Here is a 12,124-nt window from a genome sequence, read left to right as displayed (position 1 = left end):
ACAGACCAACTACATTTTGTTCCCTACAGCCAATATTTTCTCCTTTTTTTCTCGTATTTGTAGTATTTAGGACCCTGGCTGCTGTAACATTCAGTTCTGACATGAGGCCCTCGACACACACCTCCACAACTCCTGCCTAACTTCCTGATCACACGTCATAACTCGGCCTTCTCTGTCCTGCTTCAGAGTGCACGAGTCTGTTCTGCAGATAAGAGCTCTTGACGAGGGTCTGCTGGAGCTCTGATTGTTTCAGCCCACTTCACTCTCTTGGCTCCTGGCATCGGTCACCTCCACCTCCACGGCCCCTGCTGACAGCCATTCCTCTCCGCTCATTTCTCGCAGCTGTTTTCACTGCTTTCAGATCACGAAACGACAATGAAACACAAGACTTTTCCTTTCCCGGCAACTTTTCTTTCGTGCTTTTGTTTTTGTCTGCTAAAAAGCCTTACGCAACAATGTCCTTATCACCAGCTTTTATCAACACATTTTCAATGGCAAATACATTTCTTTGAATGAAAGGCTCCATGTGGGGATATGCAAAGCACCAGCCGCTCGAACGACACATTTGATGGCGAAAAGGGGAACTGAAAAAGATGTAGAGAGATCTTCACAGTCAGTCATTAGTAAGGATGTGCATATTTTCAGCTAGTTGGAATTTTTCTGACATAAAACTATCATAGTCTCCACAAAATGAAATATGCTTAGTAATGGGAAAACACCTCATGTTTATATAATTTCGAATGAGCCGCTCTGTCTGTCTCCAGCACAGAGGCACTTGACTTAAAGCCACCCAGCATGAGAGTCACTCAGAGCAGAGCTTTACTGTAAGCCCTGAGAGCTGTTTTCTCATCTGCTGCTTGATAAGACGCAGCCGCTGGAGGGAAGGAGGAGATGGAGTATCTGTGTGTGCTGGACGGGGTTTGATCAGAGATCAGACTCAACTCCCACTGCATGCGTCTGCCGGCTGACTAGATTGTGTCTTCTGATGTTTTTGATTGATGCGCACTATGATAAATATCAGCCAAAATTTTAAAAAGTTCAGGCAACAGCTTTATCTTCATACCTGGCCTGCTACGAGCCTCATCTTTCTGCCGGATTCTGCTGCTGCTTCACAAGCTACAAGCTAGAGTGGTTAAACTACAGTTAGACTATCCTATAAAAATAGTTAAAAACCAAACAAAATAATACTAGAATTAGGTATCAGCAACTACATAATGATTGCATAATTAGAAATTGTGTGCTACCTACAAGATGGAGTGAAACTGCCCTCTGATCTTTCTATGAAGGACTGCGGTTGTTCATTATCCTCATAGCTCAAAAAAAAAAAAAAAATTCTGCTTCCTTCATTTATTTGGTCCATCTCTCATATCGCACAAATTCAATTGAGGACATTCCCACGGTACTCTGAGATCCAGACACCATGGGACAGGGCCGATCTACGACCCCCTCATGATTAACTGCCCATAAAGCACTGCGCTCCACCTGTTATCGGGTTATCTGGAAGGCCTTGGTGTTTTTTTCCCATCCCTGCCTCCAGTAAAACAGCTAATCAGCTCTCACGGACTGTAAAGCGCCATGCATCACTGAATGGAGAGCTTTGGGTGAAGGGAACGGTGCATGTGTTACTCTTTCACTCACCCTTGTTGTAAGATCTTGTTGATTCTAAGAACAACAGGTATACGGTGCCTAAACACGTCAGCGAATCGATATCAGTGCCCGAACATAACAAAACATTTCTTTCATGCCCTTCTGAACCTTATGTGATCTTCCTTCCAAGTACTGACATTTCAGACACATTTTTTTTGCTTTTGTGTTGAGAAAAAGTTTCATTAAATAGGAAAAAAGGCAGTCGGACCAAACAGCACACACGTAATGAGCCACATATTTCATTAAAATATGCATGTGCTTGGCTGCGGGCCGGAGCTTTTTTTTCTGCCTTATTTGCACTGAGCGTCGACTAAACCCAGTGTCAAAAGACAGACGCTTGCATCACAATCAGCAAGTCAATGGGACGGAGCAGCAGGAATGTCTAAACCTGCTCCAAAGCTTTTTAGACAGAGAGAGAAAAAAAGACAAAAGACAAGCAAATCATCTCTCTCTCGGGTTGACTGTCCCTGGCTGAACTTAAGAAACCATGTGTTGCTGACGGTGGTGACGTGAGGATTACAGTTTCCTCAACACATACTAACTGGTATTGTGAGGTTTGGTTGAGTCCGGTTGTATTGTGTTGGCATCACAGTTAAAACAAAGAAAATGTACAAAAATAGTTCATTGTATCACTGTTTTTTTTTAATAAATACATTTATTATTGAGATACTATATTACAACAAAAATGAATTAAAATATTAATAAAAACTATAATTTTGTTTTCATTTTAATTTTGGTTACAGTTTGAGTCATTCTGTTGTCTGTTTTTGCTCTTTTTTTATTAGTTTTAGGGTGTTTTTTTTATGTCCATATATTTGTTTCATTCATTTTTATTCCAGTTTTAGTTTAAGTTATTTTAGTACATTAAGTTAAACTAAATTAAAGTAAGAAATGTTGCCTTGGCACATAGCTGACATAAATTAAGTTTAAGTTTTTTTAAATATTTTATTCTATTTAAAAAATTCATTTATTTATAGCAACAAAACAATTTGTATGGTTTAAGTTAACTGTAATGACCCTGAAACTATTTAAAACAACTTAAAAATATATTTATTTAAATATTAGGACATATAAAAGGTGAAATATTGTAATATTATAATAATATAATAAATATTTTTTAAATATTTAAAACTATTAAAAAAATGCAAAGCCCATAACAAAATGACTAAAACATAAAATTAAAATGAAAACCGAAAAAAAGCTAATTGCTTGTGAATAATACTAAAATAACACCGCAAATAGTCAATGTCGTTAATGTCACATCAAAGAGCCCACTCTCATTGAAAATGCATGATTTCCAGTCGCTTTCAGCAAGAATGCACCTTGCAATATAATTAAAAATATCCAGACATTATTGAAAAGATCTTTAGAAACTTGCACTGACCTCACAAGACTACTAGCAACTTTCTTTCAGCCAACACAGAATAAAATACGCCTAAAAAAGCTAACTGGATTCTGAGATATTTCCTATTGTAAATAACTGCAGAACAACACAGGGATCAGCAGCCGGGCAATGAGAGTGATGCTTCAATAATGCAGCAGGAGGGAACATAATGATCCTACTATCTCTCTGTACTATTCAATAAAACCGAGTGAGGGAACTTCACCTCAGCATGAACTTCTAATATAAAACCCCCCCACACTGTCCCAGAGAGAAACAGAAGAAGGAAAATCATGAGGGAGAACGAAACATCTCCACCCCTCCTTTCAAGGCCGGCTGCGACTGATCTCACAGCAGATGATAAACCGTTTCCCCAGCTCACTTCAGTCTCCCAGATTCATAGCCCTTTATCTTTCTTGTTCTCGCTCTCCTCCCCGACTCTCACGTTCCTCCCCAAAGGTGTCTGAGCTCATCTGATGAGCTCTGTGTCTGGTGTTCAAGGTCAAACCCTTTGTAAAATTTGAGACGGCCTTGGCGCGTACCAGTGCATCTCTGGATTTTAATATGAAACTAATGAATATAAAATGACTGAATGTTTGCAGAAAGACACAAAGTGTACAAATCACTCCCAAAAAGACTCTCTAAGGCCACTATGTGCAACAATGATTCAGTATGTGTGCTGTAAACAATGATGGAACTAAATGTCCAGCAAACAGCTGCAATTAGAGATGCACTAATTAAAATATTATACTATTTTGTTTAAAATAAATTCAAAATTAAACACTAAAAACTACAGTCAATTGTAGTGTTGGATCCGAGTCCACCCTGTCGAGTCTGAGTCGAGTCCTTGTTTTTAACCAGTTGAGTTTAAGTGGGAGACATTTATTAGTCTTTTTAACTTATTTTTGTTATTACTTTTTTTTAGCTTTTTTGTTACACATGACATGGATTCGTCTGTACTCTGAAAAATTTCTGCATTCAAAATGTCCTAGTCCAAGCTCATTCACAATTGCAGTCTGAGTCCAAGTCCTGAGTCCAAGTACCACAATTCGAATCAACTGTTTTAAATGCTACATGTTAATTTAAGCATCATAACATTATGGAAAATGGAGTATCATTTCAAAATCTGCTAAAGTTTACATAAAATAGCATTATCAAATTATAAAATGCTGTTTTTTTATTTAAAAAATAATAAGGTCAACGTCACTTTTAAGTCCAGTATAAGGTTCCAGCAGGCCTGTACGTCACTACCACTACCTATTGTTTGAGTACAACCATGTCAAGAGACCTCGCCTTTGATCACCCTTTGAAAGCACTTGGTCTAAAGCAAGCCTTTTATTCAGCCACATAAAAAGGCTGACCTCATAGACTCAAGCAGAGAAATAAACACCATGGCATGTATTGCAGTATGCCCTGAATTTGCTAAGGGGAAAAAAACAAACAAAAGAGTAACTTTATCAAGTTTATCAATTTACTTTAGAGCTTGAATCGTTGATTCATGCCATTTCTAAACTTTGTCAAAGTTCAAGACAGGTGTATGTTTAAACATGTTTTAAAGTAAAAAATACAATGTGAAGTTGATTGTGCAAATGTTTACTTGGTTTTCTTGTTGCATTGCAGGCTTGTAGGGGTGATTGTCAGTAGCAACATGAAGCTCTTCCTCCCTCTACTGCTGCCCCTCCTCTTCTATCAACACTTGTGGTCCCCGGCATTGGCCGACACCTGTCCGAAGGACTGTACCTGCCAAGTCCAAGACTCCATTTTCTGCTTTAGCCGCAAAGACACTAAAATGCCCAACGAAGTACCCACAACGACTAAGAATCTCTATGTGTTCAAGAACGGCATTGAGTCCCTTTCCCAAGAGGATTTTCTTGAGTTGGAAAGCCTGGAGATGCTGGATCTAAGCCAGAATAAGTTGATTGAACTGCCAGATCGTGTGTTTGAACCCTTATCCTCTCTCCAGAACCTGGACCTGTCGGCTAACCAGATCGTCCATATATCCAAAGACAGCTTTGCTGGACTAGAACATCTGGAGAGGCTATATCTCTACAGCAACCTCATAGAGAGCATCCATCCTGCTGCTTTTGATGGCCTACAGCAACTTCTGGAGCTCAAGCTGCAAGGTAACAAACTGACAATAATGCCTGCCCTGAAAATGCGCCATCTGCTTCTGCTAGACTTACGGTTCAACAGCATCCCATCGCCAGGGCCAAATGACCTCCAGACACCCAAGTTGGAGTCACTGAAACTGGGTGGGCTGGGGCTTAGCAGTCTGAACGAGGAGCTCTTGGGAAGCTTCAAGAACCTCCATGAGCTTGACATCTCCAACAACCAGTTAACAACCTTTCCAGGGGTTTTGCGGGAGGCAAGGGGCTTGGTTACTCTGAGTTTGGCTGGGAATCCCATGGGACCTGTGAAATGGGAATACTTTGAGAAACTCTCAGAGCTTCAGGAGCTGGATATCAGCAATCTAAGCTTGCAAGGGTTGCCAGAGACTTTAACCCAGCTCTTTCCTCACCTACAAAGGCTGACCGTTGCGGAAAACCCTTTCAACTGCCTTTGCAATCTCGCTTGGTTTCCTAGTTGGCTGCGAATCAAGGAAATTCAGTTGGGTAGGACGGAAGAGACACGCTGCCACTTTCCTCCTTTCAATTCCGGGAAGGTGCTGGAGAGACTTGCGCACCGAGAATTCGGATGTCCGATTACCACAACTGTTACGACTCGCACAGTAAAGACCACTGCAGTACCGCCAGCCCCAGTCACCAGTTTACCAAGTACCACTCAAGCAGTCCTCCCTGCCAAACCTAGTGATAACCCTTCTACGGAAACCGACAATGACTCTCCACCTCCCACGCCAAGTACTAGTATCGACCCAGATCTCAGATCAAACTTCTGCCCACCCAATATCTGCCTAAATAGAGGAACATGTTGGCTGGACAACAAAGGACGTTTGGAGTGCATTTGTCTACCAGGAACATCAGGGAGATACTGTGAAAAAGAGGAAGACCCAATACCCCATGAGGAGCCTACAGAGGTACCGGAACTTGAAATAACAGCAACGGTAACTAGCTCCTCAATACTCTTAGACCTTCAGCGGTACATCGCTATGCGCCCCCACATCCGTGGCGTAAAGTTAACTTACAAGAAACTTTCTGGACCGGATAAACGTGCCAAGCACCTCAACCTTCCAGCATATTACCTGGAATACACATTGCGTGGACTTCAGCCAAACTCTACGTACTCTGTATGTGCCAGTCCATTGGGCGAACCTGGGGATGTGGATAGAGTATGCATAGAGACCCAGACGGTCAGTCAGCAGCTAACTCCCACTGGAGCAAGACTGGAGGACCCAAAGCTCACTACAATGCTCATCCCTGCAGTCGCCATCCTTCTTCTGCTAGTCCTAGTAGCCGTGGCTGTTGGGGTAGCTTGCTACATGAACAAAAATAAATCAAAGGGACACCTGGACTTAGAATGTGATCCTTCACAGCTGGAGCTGGAGGGTCGGAACAATGGGGTGCTACCCGAAAAGCAAGAGATTATCTCCTGTCCGTCAACAACACAGAACGGTGGCTTGGACTTCGAGGTGCCCCTCATGCAGGATAACTGTACTGCGAACAACAACAAGAACAGTTTGAAACCTTCATATTTCTGATAATTGCGAAAGGTTTGTGACTTACTTGCATGCAAAAGCATGAACGATATGGCCTTACAAGGTTCCACCTTGGACAGCGAGACCAGCTACCAGGTTCTTTGAAAAGAGACGGTGGCATTTAGGTGATTCCTGGTTCAATCCAATAAGGGCATTTCTGTCAAAATGACATCCTCCTAAGTGCCTTTTATCGTCTGAAAAATCTGAAAGACTCTACATGCCAAACTTTCAACCAACGATTTTGGTGAATTTTAAAATGGCTGCCAATCGTAAAAAAAGGACATACAGCTGACTGAAAAAAAAATGTAGGTGAAATTTTGATGTGTAGCGCCTGTGTGCAACTCTTATGAGCTGCGCTAACTGTGAACCGTAAACCATACAAGTGAGTGGGTAATTGAAGATATGGACTTGAGTAACGAGGCTGACTCTTATGATGCTTTGTCTAACTGATATGCATTGTTTCTTAGTTTTGTATTTGTAACTTTTTTGTAAATGTTTTTGTACAAATATGTGACTGTTACCAGGCGGCTGCTCTTCCCCCATATCTTGTGACTTAAAAAGCAGACAAAACACCAGCTTATAAACTTTGAAGATTAAAATTTACTTGTACCACCAAGTGAATCAAAGGCTTTAGTTTAGAAATGTCAGACAGTCTAAGCAGTTGAAAGTCTATCCAAACATGAAACTACAGTAAATCCTTCCTCTATTTTTTTAGCCCCCTATCCCCCTTCGCCCTCAGAAAGAGACACTAAACTACGGTTGAACAGGAAGCAGATTAATATACATTATGCTCTTTTGTAAACACAAAATAGGCTCGAAATATATCATTGGAAGCTACAAACTGGTGGGAGCTTTTAAATTATTTATTATATAGCAAAAAAGGGGTTGTTTCCTAGGCCAGTCTGCAAAATTAACCTTTGCACTATTTACATTACTTGGCAGAGATTTCCAGTCACTTGCAGTCAACACCATTTTGCCTTAAGATGTTCAAAAACATATCTAAACCAGTCTAAAAACACACACACTCCAACTCTCAGCTCTCCAGAGCTTACCATTCATGTGCAAGATATAATGAAAGAGCATAAAACAATCTAAAAACCATCCGGGCTGTCATTGATCACTCTGTTAAATTGAAGAAATTTCAGAATCTTAAAGTTTACCACAAAATGCCAAACTGAGAAGAGACAGCGGGAAGCTGTGCTGATTTACCTCTGTGAGGAAATGTGTTACTATTTTAGCACTTGTTCTACAACCTGTCAAATGATGTTTCCAAAAAATAAAATAAAAACATAAAATGAAATTGTGTTTAGCGTATCTGAAACCTTCTGCTCAAAAGGAGGAGGATTTGTAATTGAAAATATTTTTGTTGTTGTTGTTGATGGAATATCCAAACTGGAAAAAAAATAAAAAATCTCAGCAGTATGAAATATTGAAAATATTTGTGAATATTTTTGATAAGATCTGCCTCTAATTTTCCCTGTTTAATTTGGGAAGCTCTTTTTTATACTTTTCTTTTGTCAATACGGAGATGTGTGTATATGTATGATATGTATTTTCAAAAAGCTGCAAAGAAAATTTAAAAAATGAATTAAAATAAACTACAGTTTTATTTTCTCTGTTTCTCGTTCAAGCTAGATGGTCTGATTAACAATTAGGCTCAGTGACGTTGAATGCATGTCTCTGTTTAATATGTTTTTGGTAATACGATTTAATAGAAGAAAAAAAGTGTTTTTCTTCCCTTTCCAGGGGAGTTTGCACACTGAGAGAGAGCGCTAGCATCCTCAACACCATCTGCAAATGCACCACCCAAAGCAAACTTTTATGAGGAATTTTTGAGTGCCAGGGAAAGGTAATAGATTTTCCCTTTATGGAGAAAGCTTGAGGTAAACAGGAATTTTTATTAAAAACAAACGATCGCCAAATCTAATAGTTGCCATTTGGCCTCCATCTACGTCATTGGACTGACGCTAATGAGCATTGTTTGTTAATACACACATCCTTTAGACTGACCACCCACCTGTTTTACAGGTACATGTGGACGGGTTTGCAACAAACACCGCCTCCAAAGTCTGCTTATCAAGCATCCAGCAGCAATCTGTTGTATATTAAACCCGTTTAACAGCACAAACACATAAAACAGCCCACCGCTGTCCAGCATTTCCATTTGTATTGAGCGCAATCATGTCAAACAATTAAAAACAACTCTCGCCTGTTAACTCTAACTGAGAGAACAACAGCCAAGGCATCAGATGGAGGCAAATTTGGCCAGAAATTGTACAAGCGCACATCAGTCACAGGATGTGTGTGTGCGTGTGTGTGTGTGCAGCTGAACGTGTGTGTGCGTCTGCTTTCCAGCTTTTCAATAAAAGGCCTCCTTTATTCTGTGATTTTAAGAGAGCTGGACCTCTGGCCACGCTCCAAACTGAGCAGCTCAAAGGGCCTATTATAGACACCCGAGCTGACTTTTTCAAATTATCTTCCAAAAATTCCACAGAAAATGACTGCTGAGTAAATATTGTTCTGCTCCTTGTTTTTAAGTTGGGCTGCAGAGGTTTTGTTTCTAAACTCAGTTGTAGGGTGATGATGCCAGGGCTTAACACAGAGTCGTGTGTCTTATGAAAAGAGGTTCCCCTTCACATTTTTGTCCTGGTTTATGCCTCATTCTTGCCATAAATACCCTACTGTTACACCAAACCTACAGGTAAAAACATGAGGATGAGCCTCAGTCAGGTAGATGGCAGGCTTAATGATAAAGAGGCTGTGAGGGATCGATTTACAGTCTAGGGATGCACTGATATTCAAATTCTGGCCGATAGCAATAAGGCCATAATTATTTTTTTGTCCAGTAACCACAAAAATACTGTATATATTACTTCGAAGAAAATAAAAAAAAGCACTAAAAACTAAAAGAAAAGCTTGTACGCTACTAAAGAATTTAGACATCTTGACAATATAACGTGCAATAGGACAGATAAATATAGCTTTTAAAATTTGCTATAAGAAATTATGAAAAATAAGTCTAGTAAAGGGAAGATCTAACCATCTAACCCTCTAACCTTTTGGTGATGCTACAGTAAATTGTAAAATAGGCAGAAAAATTAAATATTTAATAGCAGTTAATGATATGAAATTTTTTTTGACAAAACCAATGTAATCTTAATATATTGTGCACACTTATTGATAAATAACTGGCACCAGGGAGTGTTATTTTAGTATTATTTATATATTATTTATTTATTTATTTATTTTTATTACCATTTTGAATTAGTAATTTTGTGATGTACTGTTTTTATTATTTTATCTTTTAATATTTTAATTTAGCTTCATTTTATTTCAGCTTTAGTTATATTAATTGTAGTACATCAAATTAAACGTATTTTATTTCAGTTAGTTGCAAAGGACGTTTTTTTTTTAGTTTCAGTATTTCATCTAATATTTTCATTTTATTTTAGCTTTTCAATTTTAATCGAAGAAAATTTACTCACAATACTAAGCAAAAATAAAGCAACGTGAATGCTTTGACACAAAACAATCAATTAACAATTAACCTCACACACCTGCAGGCAATAGATGGCTGCATAGGAAAACATCCCAAACCAAGGCTAAATACAAAAAACTCGACAGTCCCACACACTATCGATACTTGCACATATATTTTATTAACATTATTTTATCAACAATTGCAATGATACGAGTACAAAATGTGTTTTGAGAAAACCTCTCTACAGGATGTTTCTAATATTATGACGTGTTTCGTCATTGATTGTAATTGGTAATTATGTATCATTGCACTGATCGGTCATTTGTAGTTTTTAAATGAGTCTGTGCCTGAATATTTTATGTCTACCTGATGAAGGTCATGGGACCGAAACGTTGTTAATAAAATATATATGTGCAAGTATCGATAGTGTGCGGGACTGTCAAGTTTTTTTGTATTTGATACAAAACAGACACCATCTGACAGAACAGATACCACTCATTTTAATGCAAAATAAGGTTTTATAAGAATGTATCATGTTTTAATGACTATATGTACAAGATTTTAATTTTGCATAAAACAGGGAAAAAATACCTACAACACATACACCATTTGCAAAAAGTCACATTCACTGCTAACAGGTTTGGGTTTGGAATTAAAGAAAGGGAAAGCAACAATCAATCACTGCCTATTCTGTTCATTGCTGCCTGAGGTTTTTGTTTGATATGAGCGATACAGTAGCGGGAAAACAGACCGAAATCATCCCACCCCATCACACGACTGGCCACGGCGAGTTTAGGATATAACAAGCTGTTTTGGATATAACAAGCTGTTTTGGATATAACAAAATAGAGACATCTCTCAAATAAAGAAATTTTTCCCCCAAATATACACCCTGCATAGACTACTGAGTCTCTGAAAGGCACACGATTTGTACGGATTGGCCTCTTGTAGGGTTTGAATCCAGCCCCGGGGCCACGGACCACAGGAATGCTGCCGCTAGCATCGCAGATAGAGAAGATGGGGACTGGGAAGACTGGAATGATGAAGAAAAATGAAAGAATAATGACAGAAGAATGCCGTGAACACTGAGCTCCTCATGAGGCATGTGGATATTATGAACCGCAAATGTGAAAGAGAAGGATGGAGGGGGATTTCACTGAACAATGGAGAAGAAGAAAGGCATGAGAGGAAAACAAGCTGGGGTCCTAATGCTCAAACCTCAGAGGTGCTGGATCCTGGAGATGGTTCTGGTGGGACGTCCACTTACTAAACAAACGTTTGGGAGAATGAAGAGTGATGCCAATAATTTTATGCATCAAATAGCAAAATCAGTGACCCGTTATACCTGACATTAAAGGGGTCATATGATGCTGCTAAAAAGAACAGTATTTTGTGTATTTGGTGTCATGAAATGTGTTTATGCACATTAAGGTTCAAAAAACACATTATTTTCCACATACTGTACATTATTGTTTCTCCTCTATGCCCCGCCTTTCTGAAACGCGTCGATTTTTACAAAGCTCATCGGTCTGAAAAAGCGAGGTGTGCTGTGATTGGCCAGCTATCCAGTGCGTTGTGATTGGCCGAATACCTCAAGCGTGTGACGGAAATGTTACACCCCTTACCATACTGTGATGCCCTGTCAGACCGGAGCGATGATTCAAAAACATGAAAACCCATAATAAATGAGGCATTCGTTGCATCCAGTGGGGACATAACTAAGGATTATAATGTCTTATACTGTCTTTTTACGTGTTGCGTTGCATCGCGCCGCGTAAACATAAAACCATGTCTGCATTTGTGATCGGAGAAATGACAAACAACAAGCCCTACTCTACACTGCCCAAAAAACTCGCTTTAAATATAAAAAATATAAAATATAAAAACTCTTTAAATATAAAAAACGTACTTACAAGTCTTTGAGTCAGAACAGCCGGCAATGTAGTCTACTCTACCAGGATCA

General features: G+C 39.3%; 1 protein-coding gene and 1 long non-coding RNA gene across 2 annotated transcripts in view; one reads left to right on the top strand and one right to left on the bottom strand.

Moving 5' to 3' along the window:
* LOC107718565 (uncharacterized) overlaps positions 1-1,019 on the bottom strand; it is a 9,425-nt gene extending 8,406 nt beyond the window's left edge. Inside the window, exon 1 of the long non-coding RNA XR_001637431.1 lies at positions 1,007-1,019. This is a non-coding gene — a long non-coding RNA (uncharacterized LOC107718565). The remainder of the gene's footprint in view (positions 1-1,006) is intronic.
* Positions 1-7,256, top strand: part of LOC107718560 (vasorin-like) — a 33,114-nt gene extending 25,858 nt beyond the window's left edge. Inside the window, exon 3 of the mRNA XM_016525675.1 lies at positions 4,649-7,256. Coding sequence (XP_016381161.1) covers positions 4,677-6,683 — 2,007 coding nt within the window. The 5' untranslated portion in view covers positions 4,649-4,676 and the 3' untranslated portion in view covers positions 6,684-7,256. The remainder of the gene's footprint in view (positions 1-4,648) is intronic.
* Positions 7,257-12,124: the final 4,868 nt, after the last annotated feature.

The sequence above is a fragment of the Sinocyclocheilus rhinocerous genome, unplaced genomic scaffold (assembly GCF_001515625.1).
Source record: "Sinocyclocheilus rhinocerous isolate Xijiao unplaced genomic scaffold, SAMN03320098_v1.1 scaffold182, whole genome shotgun sequence".
Lineage (NCBI taxonomy): Eukaryota > Metazoa > Chordata > Actinopteri > Cypriniformes > Cyprinidae > Sinocyclocheilus > Sinocyclocheilus rhinocerous.
The sequence above is the reverse complement of the archived record's forward strand: the minus strand, read 5'-3'. Positions and strand labels throughout refer to the sequence as shown.